The sequence below is a fragment of the Ursus americanus genome, chromosome 12 (genome assembly GCF_024610735.1).
Source record: "Ursus americanus isolate L20-20 chromosome 12, mUrsAme1.1.p, whole genome shotgun sequence".
Lineage (NCBI taxonomy): Eukaryota > Metazoa > Chordata > Mammalia > Carnivora > Ursidae > Ursus > Ursus americanus.
The window spans coordinates 10,296,033-10,312,228 of record NC_142138.1 but is presented as its reverse complement, the minus strand read 5'-3'; the positions used below and the strand labels follow the sequence as shown (position 1 = coordinate 10,312,228).

At 38.3% G+C, this 16,196-nt stretch overlaps 1 protein-coding gene across 2 annotated transcripts in view; it reads right to left on the bottom strand.

Moving 5' to 3' along the window:
* ZYG11B (zyg-11 family member B, cell cycle regulator) overlaps window positions 1-16,196 on the bottom strand; it is an 85,697-nt gene that overhangs the window by 56,462 nt on the left and 13,039 nt on the right. For both annotated transcript variants that reach the window (XM_087865884.1, XM_045799518.2), the window contains one exon: window positions 5,706-5,871. In XM_087865884.1, coding sequence (XP_087722010.1) covers window positions 5,706-5,871 — 166 coding nt within the window. The remainder of the gene's footprint in view (window positions 1-5,705; window positions 5,872-16,196) is intronic.

Here is a 16,196-nt window from a genome sequence, read left to right as displayed (position 1 = left end):
GCAATAGCATTCCTGGGAATTTATCCCAGAGAAACGAAGACATATGTTCACACAAAACCTGCAAATGTGTGATTACAGCAGTATAATATTCATAATATATTACATTCATAATAGCTAAAAACTGGAAATGCAGATGTCCTTCAGTGGATGAATGTTTATATAAACTGATGTACTCTGAAACATGGACTACGCAGCAATAAAAAAGACTGGACTGATAAACACAACAATCTGGATGAATCTCCTCAGAATTATATGGAGTCAAAAAGGCCAATCCCAAAAGGTTACATACTGAATGATTCCATTTATGTAATATTCTTCAAATGGCAAAATTACAAAAATATTTACCAGGGATTATGGAGGGGGAAGGGGCAGGAGAGAAGTGAATGTGGCTATAAAAAGACAACACAAAGGATCTTTGTGGAGATGGAAATCTTGACCATATCAATGTCAACATCCTGGCTGTACTGTGGTTTTTGTTTTTTTTTTAAGATTTTATTTATTTATTTGACGGAGAGAGAGACAGCCAGTGAGATAGGGAACACAAGCAGGGGGAGTGGGAGAGGAAGAAGCAGGCCTCCCAGAGGAGCCAGGAGCCTGATGCGGGGCTCGATCCCATAACGCCGGGCATGCCCTGAGCCAAAGGCAGACACTTAACAACTGAGCCACCCAGGCGCCCCTGTACTGTGGTTTTATAAGACACTATCACTGGAGAAAGAGGACCTCACCTAAATTATTTATTACAACTCCATGTGAATCAACAATTATCTAAAAATACAAAGTTTAGTAGGACACCTGCCTGACTCAGTTGGTAGGCATGTGACTTCTGATCATGAGGTCATGAGTTTGAGCCCCATGTTGGGCACAGAGATTACTTGAAACAAACAAAAAACCTTTGGAGGCACCTGGCGACTCTTCATCTCGGGGTTTTAAGTTCCAGTCCCACGCTGGGTATGGAGATTACTTAAAATTAAAATCTTGGGGTGCATGGCTGGTTCAGAGAGTGGAGCATGCAGCTCTTGATCTCTGGTTCATGAGTTCAGGCCCCAGGTTGGGTTTGGAGATTGCTTAAAAAAAAGATCTTGGGGCGCCTGGGTGGCTCAGTTGGTTAAGGGTCTGCCTTCAGCTCAGGTCATGATCCCAGGGTCCTGGGATGCAGCCCTGTGTCAGGCTCCCTGCTCATTGGGAAGCCTGCTTCTCCCTCTTCTCCCCACTCTTGCTCTCTCTATCTCTCTCTCTCTCTCTCACACATGGATGGATAAAATCTTAACCAGTGGCTCACTGGTTAAGAGTCCAACTCTGATCTCAGCTCGGGTCTTGATCTCAGGGTCGTGAGTTCAAGCCCCGCACGGGGCTTCATGCTGGGCATGGAGCCTACTTTAAAAAAAAAAAAAAAAAACCTTTAAAAACAAACGAACAGATACATAAAACCAAGTTTAATTTAAAAAAAAAAAAAGATCACTCTGAGGAAAACTGAAGGCGTGCTGACATGGAGTTAAGGGAATTCCATCTGATGACTTCAATTTTCTTGCTTAGAGTAAATGGTAGAAAGTATGAGAAGAGCAAAGAACATCTGAAACAATTGTTGAGCACTGAGTAGCTGATCAGGAAAATACCCAACTTCTGGGCAGTGCTGAGAGGCCCCATTTTTCATACTGACTTGCCTCTTCACAATGCAGATCTCAGCCTAGTTACTGCCTCCCCAGAGAAGCTGTCTCTGACCATGCGATCTAAACTAGATGCCTTCTCTTTCTATTCTCCATGAGAGAACTGTGTTCTTTTTCCCTCAGAGAACTGATCACGTTATAATTCCATATATGTTTGTTTGCTCCTTAACTACAATTAAGAAAGTCCCACTGAATTATATGATCCATGAGAGCAAGATTTCTGTGTTCAATATTGTACACTCAGTACCTAACATAGTGCCTGACACACAACAGGTGTTTAATAATTTTCTTCTCTGGATCTTCCTTCCCACACATTTTACTTCTATTGAGCCTCTTCTGAACCCAGTAGTAACGCCTTTCACACATACATTAAGGATCTTCTGCTAAGGACCCTTATACAAACCAAAAATGGAAACAGATCCTGAGTTAGGATCAATGTTTTCCTGTTTACACCACAAAATATATTTACGAATTTTTTAAAAAGATTTTATTTATTTATTTGACAAAGAGAGAGAGAGAGAGCGCACAAGCAGGGGGAGCAGCAGGGAGAGGGAGAAGCAGACTCACTGCTGAACAGGGAGCCTGACGTGGGACTGGATCCCAGGACCCTGGGATCATGACCTGAGCCAAAGGCAGACACCCCGGCACCCTTATTTACACATATTTTTTAATGTTAGTTTTGTCTTTTACAGATGAAACTTCAGACTCTTCAGTTAATTAAGACTGATTTTAACCTTATAGTGACTATCATAGTGCATTACAAAATTTGCTTTCAAATTTTGATATCATACAAATACATGTAGTAAAATAGGTCACTCCTGGCCTCTCTGGGTCAATCTACATTAAGTAAAATTTTCTAGTAACTAAGTTTAAGTTTCTACATTTAAGAGTAATAGAATTAAAAGGGCAAAGAATTTTAAAAGGAGCATGAGATCTAGAAATCAGTCCTATGTTTAAATCCTGGTTCCAACATTTTTTTGCTATTTGACACTATACAAATTATTACACAAGTCTAAGATTCCTTATCTGTAAAAGGAAGGCTCCTTATCTGTAAAAGATAAGATTCTTTATCTGTTGTGTGACAGGCACTATGTTAGGTAGTGAATAATTACATTTCCCTCACAGGGACTTCTGTAAAGATTAAATAAGGCAATATATATAAAAATCATTTTGCAAACTAAAAGCACTACACAAATGTCATTACTATATCTGAAGGAAATCTTTCTAGATTATCTTCCCCTTCTTTCAAAAATAAACATACTGAGGAATCACCTATCTTTTTTCCATGACCAGTAATTGTCCTTGCTACAATGTATTTAAGCTAAATCTTCCTTTACTGTCATACTATCCACTTGGGTTGTTAGTCAGCAGCCTGTCCCCTTCAGATTATTAATTCTTAATTTGTTATGGTTAAAGAACCAAGGTAATTAGAAGCATGTACATTTAAGAATATGCTGTAGGTTATCTACACTGATGTGGGTGTTATCTAGATGTATCTGTGGCACAAGGTGAGCTTAGGATCCTCCTACCCTGTCTCAGTACTCCCATTTAAGAATATGCTCTAAATGAGGGTTCCTCAAGGGCTGCTGCAGCTTCTTTTTTTTAATTAACTTGAGAGAGAGAGAGCAAGACAGAGATAAAGCATGAGCAGGGAGCATAGGGAGAGGGAGAAGCAGACTCCCTGCTGAGCAGGGAGCCAGATGTGGGGATTGATCCCAGGACCCCGAGATCATGACCTGAGCCGAAGGCAGACCCTTAACCGACTGAGTCACCCCGGCACCCCAAAGGGCTTCTTTCAAGGACTGAAGTATAGAAGTCTAAATGCAAGGATTTTGTCCCAAAGCATTTTTTGTTTCTTTCTGGTTTAGGCTACAGACAGCTGAGATTACCAGCAATGTGACCTCCAGAGAAGCGGGGTACTACTCAGAGAATATAAGCTCTCAGTCACCTAGAAAGTCTAGCTGACTGTTCAAGGATGCAATCCACAATGTTTCAAAAGGTATTACTTTTTTTTTTCCCCAAAAGGCATTACTCTTTTCAATTTAATCCCAAAACAGAAGGCTGAACATGTCAAGGTATATCAATTTAGATGAGGTACACAATATAACACAGAGGCATTATCATTAGATGGCAAAAATCTTATTCTGATTCCTAGCTCTTTTTTTTTTCTTTTTAAGATTTTATTTATTTATTTGACAGAAAGACAGCCAGCGAGAGAGGGAACACAAGCAGGAGGAGTGGGAGAGGAAGAAGCAGGCTCCAAGCAGAGGAGCCTGATGTGGGGCTCGATCCCACAACACCGGGATCATGCCCGCCAAAGGCAGACGCCTAATGACTGAGCCACCCAGGCACCCCCACAGATTGCTTTTTTAATTTTCATTTTTACTACTGAAGTATAGCTGACATACAATGTTATATTAGTTTCAGGTAAGTACTATCTATTCTTGTCTCTTTTGCAAAGAGATTAATTCAGAACACTTTTTGGTGAATGAGGCAGGAAGAGTGGGGTAATACAAATGGGGACAGCAAGTTACTTCTCTGACTCTCAGTTTCTTCATCTGAAGGCAGCTTGAAAAGAAGAGGTAGAAAACACATTCTGATGACACTACTCTGGAGGATAATTATTTAGTTACACTTACTTAAAAACTACTTCCATTATTTTACCCATATAAACCATTTGCCACAATGCTTGTATATAATAACAAGTATTCAATAAATGTCAGCTGCTGTTATTAGCTATCAGTAGTTACATTTCAAAAAGAATCTGGCAAAGTTAAGACTTTAGTTAACATTTATTCTTTTGGTTTACAAGATTAGTTATAGGTATATATATTTAAATTGAATATGTTAAGCATAATCATTAGATTGAGACCAGAAAGAAATGAAAGCACTAGCATAATCTCTTAAATTGTTGTGCAGCTTTGGAAGGGACCTTTAACTTTATCATATATAGTACCTATTGATATAACCCAGTTCTTTTGGCAGGCTGAATTCAAAGAGGCTACAGACTTGAGCAACTTAGTGAAAACCAAGGTGTACGAATGTCTTCTTTCCAAAATTATTCTAAAATCCCTCAATTATATCCTTATATCTTCCACCCTTCCTTGGAATGCATTATCTGGATTCATACTTTATATATATATATGTATAAAGGCACAGCAAAAGTGTACAGCATGATCCGGCATCTAGGAACAGGGATATCTCTAATGTGGATGCGGGAAGATTGTGTGGCAGTGAAAACAGCACAGATTTGAAATCAGACATTCATTTGAATTAGGAGTCTACCATTTACTAGCATTATGACCTTGTGACAAGTTACTTCTCTGAATCAGTTTCCTTATCTGTATATATACAGATGGGATAATAATGGTTATTTTATAGGGTTTTTGAGAAAATTCAAGGAAAACATAAAATGCCTGGCACATAACAGACAATCAGTAAATGACAGTTACTATTATTGCCACATTTTCATTCTATTTTATAGTTGTGGACAAATTATATTTCCTACTTCAAAGAGTTTATAAACCAGAAATAAAAAAGGCATTATCTATTTCAACTTAAAACTTAAGCAGAAAAATCAAAAATCCTCTACATAAACAGAATTTGTTTTTGAAAACAGAAGTACTAAATTAGCTATGCTTTCCCAATTCAAAGGTCAAAAACAAAAACTTGCTTTTCCATAATAGTATTTATTTATTTTTCCCACTGCCAAATGACGATGTAAGGTATATTATTCCAGCAAACTTCTAAATGGGTATTTTGAAAGATAAGTTATTTTTGCCATGAGAAAAGAAAAAAAAAAAGAAGAAGAAGAAGAAAAAGAAAGAAAAAAAGCAATTTTCCTAAATTAGAAAAGAAAAATGCTTATTCCAAATTACATAGTAAGTAGCAGGATAGGCAAAAATTAATGAATTCCTTTTCCTGGAATCAGACTCATCTGGCCTTTTCTAAGAAAATAATTAAATGGCCACAGCAGCATTTCAAAATCCAATGCCAATTAACAGCACATAATTCTTATTTCCTCTGCTTATTTTTTTTTACCATGAAAAGCCATGGTCTGAAGCAGTCGATCAGCCACCTCCTGTGGGAATACTCCAGGTTCCTGCAGACACAATGTTCCATCTTGTCTTGCTGAACAGAACTTCTCAAGGTGAGTAGTCAGGAAATTCAAGCAGATATCAAGTAAGGAATAGGGAGATGCTTCCTCCTTGGAGCCCAGGAAAAAACATAAAAGGAACACAAAAGCCAACAAGTTAGTTTCCAGAAAAGCAGAAAACAAAGTATTCAACAAGTATTTTTACTCAGTGTCTACCATATGTTAGATACTGTGTTAGGCAATGGGAATACAATAGGTGACCCATGTTCTCAAGAAGAGAAATGTTCAAACAAGTATTTACATAAAGTACATTACATACTATATTAGAGGACATACTGGGTAGTACGTAAGTATAACAGGGTGCCCTAATCAGTCAGGGAAGACCTCAGAGGTATAGCAGATTAATTTTCCTAAATTACTACCCATGACCCTCCCCTGCTCAAACCTTCCATGGACTTTCATGGACCTGAAGACAAAAAATAAAATTCTTAGATTGTTAGACTGATCCCTGACTCCTCCCAAAATCTAAACCAAATTTACTCTCAAATTTGATCTTCCACAAAATCCCCATCCCAATCTGATAATTTCAATATGATGAATTTATCTGGGTAAAAGATTTTGCTATAAGCATTAACATCCTCAAAATAGAAAAAGGTTAACCCAGTTATTCCAGTCTGAGGAATAAAGAACTAATCAAATAAGCACAAAGATTTAAGTGTAAGGGTTTTAACTATAGAAATTAACACTGTAGGGGCGCCTGGGTGGCACAGCGGTTAAGCATCTGCCTTCGGCTCAGGGCGTGATCCCGGCGTTCTGGGATCGAGCCCCACATCAGGCTCCTCTGCTGTGAGCCTGCTTCTTCCTCTCCCACTCCCCCTGCTTGTGTTTCCTCTCTCGCTAGCTGTCTCTCTCTGTCAAATAAATAAATAAAATCTTTAAAAAAAAAAAAAAAAAAGAAATTAACACTGTAAATGTCCCCAGTAATAATAATATAATTAAAATATAATTATAGTAGCTATCAACCATTAGGTGCTTTCTTTATGACTGTGCTGAGTATCTTACATGAATTATCCATTATTTTATTTATTCCTTCGCCCCTATTTTTAAAAAGTGGTCAAGCATTATCTTCATGTTTAAATGTTTGTGTTTTTTTTTTTTAAGATTTTACTTATTTATTTGACAGAGAAAGAGCACAAGCAGGGGAACTGGGAGAGGGAGAAGCAGGCTTGCCACCAAGAAGGGAGCCCAATGCGGGGCTTGATCCCAGGACTCTGGGACCATGACCTGAGCTGAAGGCAGACAGCCAACCAATTGTGCCACCCAGGCACTCTCATTTTTAAAGTTTTAATTGAAAACTGGCTCAGAAAAGTAACATCTTTCTCAACATTCTGCACATAGTCAGTGATAAAGTGCAGCTTCAAATTAAAAACTGACTCAGGAGCACAACTCTTAACCACATTATATTATACATGTGACATTTTTAATGGCAGCCATTAAAAATTATATTTCAAAGATATAGGAGTGCCTGGGTGGCTCAGTCGGTTTAGCATGTGACTTCAGCTCAGGTCCTGCGATGGAGCCCCAGATCGCATTCCCTGCTCAGTGGGGAGCCTGCTTCTCCCTCTCCCTCTGCCCCACCACTCCTGCAATCTCTCTCACTCACACTCCTTCACTCTCTCTCAAAAAAAATCTTAAAAAAAAAAAAGAAAGAAAGAAAATGCCAAGGAATTGACAAAAAAAACCCTATCAGAACTAAAAAAAAAAAAAAAAGTTCAGCAAGGTTGTAGGATATAAGATCTACTTTATTTACAATATACAATATCAATTATATCTATACACTTATACTGAACAATCTGAAAGTGAAATTAAGAAAACAATTCCATTTACAATAGCATCAAAGAGAATAAAAAATTTAGAAATAAATTTAACAAAAGAAGAGTAAAATTAAAAAATTAAAGAAAACTTTTATAGAAAGACATCCATTTTCATAGATCAGAAGACTTAATATTGTTAATTGATCTACAGTTTCTTTCTTTTTTTTTTTTAAAGATTTTATTTATTTATTTGACAGAGATAGAGACAGCCAGCGAGAGAGGGAACACAAGCAGGGGGAGTGGGAGAGGAAGAAGCAGGCTCATAGCGCAAGAGCCTGATGTGGGGCTCGATCCCACAACGCCGGGATCACGCCCTGAGCCGAAGGCAGACGCTTAACCGCTGTGCCACCCAGGCGCCCCCTGTGCCACCCAGGCGCCCCTGATCTACAGTTTCAATACAGGGAGTCGGCTTCTCCCTCTGCCCCTCCCCCAGCTGAAGCGTTGCAGGCGCGCTCTCTCTCTCTAATAAAATCTTTAAAAAAGGGAAACTTTTGTACTTCAAAGATCATCATCAAGACAATGAAAAGAAAGTCCACAGAATGGGAGAAACTATTTGCAAATCATGTATCTACTAAGAGATTTGAATCTAGAATATATAAATAACTCTGGGTGGGGAATGGGCTAATTGGGTGATGTGAAGAGCACTGGATGTTATACGCAACTGATAATTTATTGAACATTACAACTGAAACTAACAATGTACTATATGTTGGCTAATTGAATTTAAATTAAAAAAGAAAACTTGTATTTAAAAAAAACAAAAAATAGAATATATAAATAACTCTTATGACTCAATAAAAAGCCAACTGAATTAAAAACAGGCAAAGGTCTGAACGGACATTTCTCCAAAGAAGTATAAATGACCAATAATCAAATGAAAAAGAAAAAAAAAAGGAAAAAAATCAAATAAAAAATGCTCAAAATCATTAATGATCAGGGAAATGCAAATCAAAATCACAACAAAATAACACCTCATACCCATTAGGGTGGTTAAAATCAGGGAGTCAGATAATAAGTGTTGGTAAAGATGTAGAGAAACTGGAACTCTCATACATTGCTGGTAGGAATATAAAATGATGCAGACACTTCGGAAAACAGTCTACCAATTACCATATGACCTAGTAATTCTACCCCTGGGTATCTACCTAAGAGAAATGAAAAACTTGTACATGAATGTTTATAGAAGCATTATTCATAATAGCTAAAAAGTAGAAACACCACAAATATCCATCAACTGATGAATGGATAAACAAAATATAGCTTATCTACAAAATGGAATACTAGTTAGCAAAAAAAGGAATCCTGATATACCACACAACATGGATGGACCTTGAAAATAGTATGCTAAGTGGGGCACCTGGCTGGCTCAGTTGGAGGAGCATGCTACTCTTAATCAAGGGTCGTGAGTTCAAGCCCCATGTTGGGTACAGAGATTACTTAAAATAAATAAATAAATAACTTTTAATAAAAAGATTTTATTTATTTATTTTGAGAGAGAGAGAGAAAGCGAGAGCAAGTGAGCAGGAGCGAGGGGGAGGAGCAGAGGCAGAAGGAGAAGCAGGCGGGAGGCCGATAAGGAGCTCCATCCCAGGACCCTGGGATTATGACCCCAGCCAAAGGCTCAACCAACTGAGCCACTCAGGTACCCCAATAAATAAATAACTTAAAAAAAATAGTATGCTAAGTGAAAAAAGCCAGTCACAAAAGATCACATATCGTATGATTCTATTTATATAAAATGTCCAAAATAGGCAAATCTATAGAGACAGAAAGTAGATTACTGGATGCTAGGACTGGGTGGAGGAGGAGTTGAAAGAAAATGGGAATAGAATGCTAATGGCTACAGGGCTTCTTCTTGGGATGATGAAAATGTTCTAAAATTCATTGTGGTTATAGCTGTACAACTCTATGAACATATTAAAACCCACTAAATTGGGATACACTTTAAATGGGTGAACTGCATGGTATGTGAATTACATCTCAAAAAAGTTACCGAAAAAAATATTTATAGGGGCGCCTGACCAGCTCAGTCAGTAGAGCATGTAACTCTTGATCTCAGGGTTGTGAGTCCAAGTCACATGTTGGGCATGGAGCTTACTTTTAAAAAAAGCAATTTATAAAACTGTAAGTAAATATAAGACTAGAAATAAATACATCAAAATGTTAACCAGCAGTTAACCAGTAGTTAACTTTTGGTGATATGCTATCAGTTCCTTCTCCGAAAAAAAAAAAAATCAAACTTTCTATATAGAATAGATTTCTATAATCAAAAAACATTAAAATATTTATATACTATTTTACAGTTTACAGAGTGCTTTCACATTCACACATTTGATACTGTAATAACTGAGTAAAGTGGGTAACAAAGACATTATTTTACAAATGAAGAAACAGACTTCATAAAAGCTAAATGGTTGGCCCAGTGTGATATAGACTATGGCTGCCCAACCCTATTATCTGTTCTCTTTTTCTCTTTTTTTTTAAGATTTTATTTATTTATTTAACAGAGAGAGAGACAGCCAGCGAGAGAGGGAACACAAGCAGGGGGAGTGGGAGAGGAAGAAGCAGGCTCCCAGCGGAGGAGCCTGATGTGGGGCTCAATCCCAGAACACTGGGATCACGCCCTGAGCCGAACGCAGATGCTTAAGGACTGAGCTACCCAGGCGCCCCTGTTCTTTTTCTACATTAATAAAATATTTTATTTTTATCTGAACACACAACCATCTGTAATAAAGACTACATATCTCAGGTTCCTCTGCAGCTACATGTGTAAGGAGACATTAGAAAAATTTCAAAGGAAATAATTAATCAAATTCAACTTCTGCCACACATAACTTCGCTTATTCTATCTTATTTCCCGAGTTGTAACAATGAATTCTTCCTGCTTTTTCTATTCTTTATTGTACCATCTTCCTAAATGCTTAAAATTCATCAGCCAGATGAAACAAGCTACACTTTCACCTCATTTGGTAAATTTCAACATAATCTATTTATTTTGCAGAAGAGAAAAGAAATGAAAGTTGTGTAATTGTCAGAGGGAAGATATAGAAACCTTTTGAGAATATACTTTTTGCAAGACACTTAGCAGAACAAACCCAGGAAGAATATATGAACACTTAAGATACTTAAGTACTCATTCTTTTTTTTTAGATTTTTATTTATTTATTTCACACACACACACACACACACACACACACACACACACACAGAGCACACAAACAGGGGGAGCAGCAGACAGAGGGAGAGAGAGAAGCTCTGCAGGGAGCCCGATGTGGGACTCGATCCCAGGACCCTGGGATCATGACCTGAGCCAAAGGCAGATGCTCAACCAACTGAGCCACCCAGGGGTCCCTAAGTAATCATTCTTTACCAATTAGTAAAATATGTTCAACAAGGAGGTTTTGGACCCCACACATTTTCCGTTTTCAAGGAAACTCCATTTTATCTTAATTCCTATTGATAAGTCAAAGAATTTTCTATCTGCTCTTCTGTTGGGAAGTGCATCTGCCTAACAGTAAACAGTTAATAAGCCGGGCTTTGGAGCTAGAGTGCACATTCCAACTTTTCACTTGCTAACTGTGGCATTATACACAATACCTAACCTTTTGTTCCTCAAATTTCTTTTTTTTTTTTTTAAGATTTTATTTATTTATTTGACAGAGATAGAGACAGCCAGCGAGAGAGGGAACACAAGCAGGGGGAGTGGGAGAGGAAGAAGCAGGCTCCCAGCAGAGGAGCCTGATGTGGGGCTCGATCCCATAACGCCGGGATCACGCCCTGAGCCGAAGGCAGAAGCTTAACGACTGAGCCACCCAGGCGCCCATTCCTCAAATTTCTCACTTATAACAGGGATAAGCATAATATCTATATCGCATGAAGTTGTTGTGAGGATCAGATGAGATAAAGCAGGAACCAGAGAACTTAGAATAATGGCAGTGTGTCTGGAAACACACAGCGTGTAAGGAGCAGAGCCAGAATTGAAACCCAGGAAATGTGGCTCCAGAGACTTTGCCCTTATCTACCACAATATTCTACCTTTTCAACTTTACATACCAGTTTTGAATATAGTATCTCACCTGATACTCAAAGCAGGCCTGTGATGTGAACAAGGATAATCACCCCCATTTAAAAAGGAAGAACAGAAAGGTTATGTATCAAGCCAGTGACATAATTAGAACTGTAGTTAGGTTATCTAAGATCTACTCCAAAACCTAAACTGCCATGATTCCCCAAATCCTAGTAATTTAAGCTAACACAAAAGTATTGAGAGATCAGTGCTCCTACTTTATTTTTAAACAAATAGCAGCAGCACAGGAAGACTAAAAAAAGAAACGATTAAGCAGAAGCTGGAACTCAGTGTCTAAACAATTCATCTCTTGGAAATTCCTGCTCAGAGAGATTTTCCCCTTTACCAATTAGGCACACTGTAGTCAGAGTATGAACACAGCTCCCACTAAAATAGCAGGAGAGAGAGGAAGGAGGTCAAGTCTGACTTCATTTGGATCATAAAGTAATCTACACAGTTCAAAGATTAAACAATTTCTAGGAAGAACAAACAGGGAAGTTCTTTTTAATTAACTGAAATGGATTCTACTCAATCTGGCCTAACCAAGGTCTTCAATACACAGCTCTTACTGGTACACTAAACTGTGTTACTTAATGCAACCTACTACTTAACACGGTTCCTTAAACAATGTAACAGGCACTTTGACACCTCTGAGCCTTTTTTTAGATTAGTACTTCTATGTGGCAAAATCTCACACGTCCTTCAAAATTCAGTCAAACATCACTAGTTCTGTGATGCCTTTGTTAATTTCCAAGGCAGAATTTTACTCTTAGCGCCTGACAAATTAAATTGCACATAACAACAGCTATTAGGTATTGAATGACAGCTATGTGGTACTAGGCACTAATCTAGCTTCTTTATATATGCTTGCAATCTTCAAAAGTTTGTTTGAACAAGGGCGCCTGGGTGGCTCAGTCAGTTAAGCGACTGCCTTCAGCTCGGGTCATCATCCCAGGGTCCTGGGATGGAGCCCCACATTGGGATTCCTGCTCATCGGGGAGCCTGCTTCTGCTTCTCCCTCTCCCTCCGCCACTCACACTGCTTGTGCTCGTTCGCTCTGTCAAATAAATAAATAAAATCTGGTGTACCTGGGTGGCTCAGTTGGTTGAGCATCTGCTTTCGGCTCAGGTCATGATCTGGGGTCCTGGGATCAAGCCCCACATGGGGCTCCCTGCTTGGGGGGGGGGGGTGCATCTCCCTCTCCCTCTGCCAGCTGTGCTCTCTCCCTCTCCCAGCTGTGCTCTCTCTTTCTTTCAAATAAATAAATAAAATCTTTTAAAAAATAAATAAACAAAATCTTAAAAACAAAACAAAACTGAGGCTCAGAAAAATTAATTTACATGTCAAAGATAAAACAGCCAGCAGATGGCAGAGCAAGAATAAAAATTAAAACAGCTACTTTTCATGAAACTAATCCTCAGGTCCTGGTTCAGAGTTCTTTAGATATAGGAGTTCTTTCCATTTCTACCTCTTATGAATCAAGCACCATTACAATACGCATTTTTAAAATGAGGAAACTGAGGTTAACGTTAAATATCTTCCTTATATTTACATGGCCAACATGTTGCTAAACTGGGACTCCCAAAACAAGAATGAGGCCACAGCCTGTATTTTTAAGCTTTAAACCACTACGCTATCATAATATTATAACCATAATTGATGAGCTCATACTACTTGTTAATATATGCTATATGCTATAAACTATGTTAAACACTTTACATACATAATTTCATTTACTTCTCATAAAAATTCTATAAATTAAACTCTTTCAGTATCCCCATTCTACAAAGATGAGGATACTGAGGTTTTGGGGGGTTAAGTAATTTACCTATGATGATACAGCTAAGAAGTGGCAGAGCCAAAATTAGACCCCAGGCAATCTGACTGTAGAGTTCAGTTTGTGCTTTAATAAATCACTACTACATAAGCTGCCACTGATATCTGCCTCCAAATCTATGTTTCTTTTACAATCCCATGTTAACCACAGTTTACGACTGTATGTCTCCCCAACTAGACCATGATGTTCTTCAAGTTCAAGGAACCAATTAACATTTCCTTTATATCCTAGTACCCAGCACAGTCCCTGACATTTGCCAGTTAAAAAAAAAAAAAGGAGTTCAAATTAGAAGACAGTAGGACTTGCCCTATGTGTCACAATATTTCTAAGAAGTGGGGCCAAGGGGCGCCTGGGTGGCTCAGTCAGTTAAGCGTCTGCCTTCAGCTCATGGCGTGATCTTGAGGTACTAGGATCGAGCCACGCGTCAGGCTTCCTGCTCACCAGGGAGTCTGCTTCTCCCTCCCCCCCATCCCTGCTCGTGTTCTCTCTCTAATAAATAAAATCTTTAAAATTTTTTTTTAGGATTTTACTTATTTATTTGACAGAGAGAGAGCACAAGCAGGGGGAGCAGCATGCAGAGGGAGAAGCAGGCTCCCCACTGAACAGGGACCCTGATGTAGGACTCCATCCCAGGGCCCTAAGATCATGACCTGAGCCAAAGGCAGATGCTTAACCGACTGAACAACCCAGGTGTTCCAATAAATAAAATCTTAAAAGAAAAAAAAAAAGTGGGGCCGAGACACAACCCAGATCTGTTGATAATGAAGTCCATACCTTTTCCACTATACCATACCATCTCTCACAACAATTATCAGTTAGATACTGATATAAATTCCAAAAAACAATTTGGGGACCAGTTGGTTGTTACAATGGCTCAGACATGAGGTGATGATGCTATGGATTAGAGTAGAGGCAAGGAAAATGGAAAAAAAAAATCAAAAGTAAAAAATAATTTGAGGGAAGAATTAACAACATGAAGTAAGCATTTCTGAATCCCCAGTACCTAGCACAATGCCTGGCACTCTACTAAACAGGCAAATGTTATTTGAAGGGTTAACCAACATTCATACAGCATGCTTTTGACATATATTATCTCACTTAGCCCTCACAACAGTCTTGTGGAGCTGGTACGGTAGACACCATTTTGTATAGGAGAATACCGGAGCTCAGAAAGAATAACAGACCCAAATTCATCCAGTTAGAATGCGGCAGAATTGAGCCAAGGTATCAAGGTACTTAATTCCAAACATCACACCCTTTTCCTCATTCCATATAGTACCCTCTGGTGAGAGAGAAAGGGAGATGGAGGAAGGCAAGCTGAGATTAAAAAATAAATAAATAAATAACTTCAAGATTTAAAGTAGGAGTTAACCAGGGTAACCAGGGAGGAAAAAAAAAGTGTGTGTGTGTAGCAAGAGAGGAGCATGATAAAGCACATGGGATAAAATGCTAAACGTTTAGGCAATTTTGGTGACCGCTATGTGAGAATTCTTTGTACTATTTTTGCAACTTTTTATAAGTCTGAAATTGTCAAAATAAAAAGTTAGAAAATAAAAATAAAAAACAAAATAGTGGATATGGAATACTTCCATAATCTCACTGACAAAACTGATAAGAAAACTAGGCAGGGCACCTGGGTGGCTCAGTCAGTTAAGCGTCTGCCTTTGGCTCAGGTCATGATTTTGGTGTCCTAGGATTGAGCCCCACATCCTGCTCCCTGCTCAGTGGGGAGTCTGCTCCTCCCTCTCCCTCTGCTGCTTGTGCTTTCTCACTCTCTCTCTGTCAAATAAATGCATTTAAAAAAAGAAGAAGACTAGGCAAAGGATTATTTCTTCAGAGAAATTCGTTGTAGTCATGGACTCGGTCTGCTCAGGCAAGGACAGAAAAGGAACTAAGGCTCTGGTAAAGAACTGAGCTGAATATGCAGATTTAAATAGCATCCCCTAGTGGTGAGAGCTGAATGGTAAGAATAGATAAATTCTCAGAGGAAGTAATCAGGAGAGATAACTAAGCCCTGTAATTAACTATCACGAGTACAGCGGGTAGAATGACGTGGTCCCTGAACAATGGCTGAAAAAAATACCCTGCGGCAAATAGGAAAAACAACAACTCCAGTAGAAAGAACAGTGCAGCTCTTTTTAAACTGTTTTTAGTTAATGTGGTATTTTCTGGAACAGGATATAATCCTGACATAGTGAATTATTCAAATAAAGTTTGCCCAGATTGGTCCTCTCAAAATACTAATGGTCAGAGTGTAAAGTGGCACAATTTTTCTGGATATGAAAGATTTAATAATAATAAAAACACCCACACTCTTGACCCAGTACCTCTTCATTTGGTAGAATTTACCTAAAAAATGGTAAATAATCAGAGATACTAACGAAGGTATTAACATAAAGGGACTGATCACAGTTTTTCTGACAAAAAAACATCCACACATACAAATGTCTAAAATAGGAGGGAATGGTAAGCAAATCACGGTATATCAATTCTATATAATATTACACAACAATATTCATGTTTCTGAATAACTTTTAATGGCAAAATGCTAAGTAAAAGATTATTAAGCTAAATAAAAACTGTATGTACCAGGATTTCAATTGAACATCCATACAGCCATAGGAAATTATTTCAGAAGATTAGAAAGCTACCTCTAAAC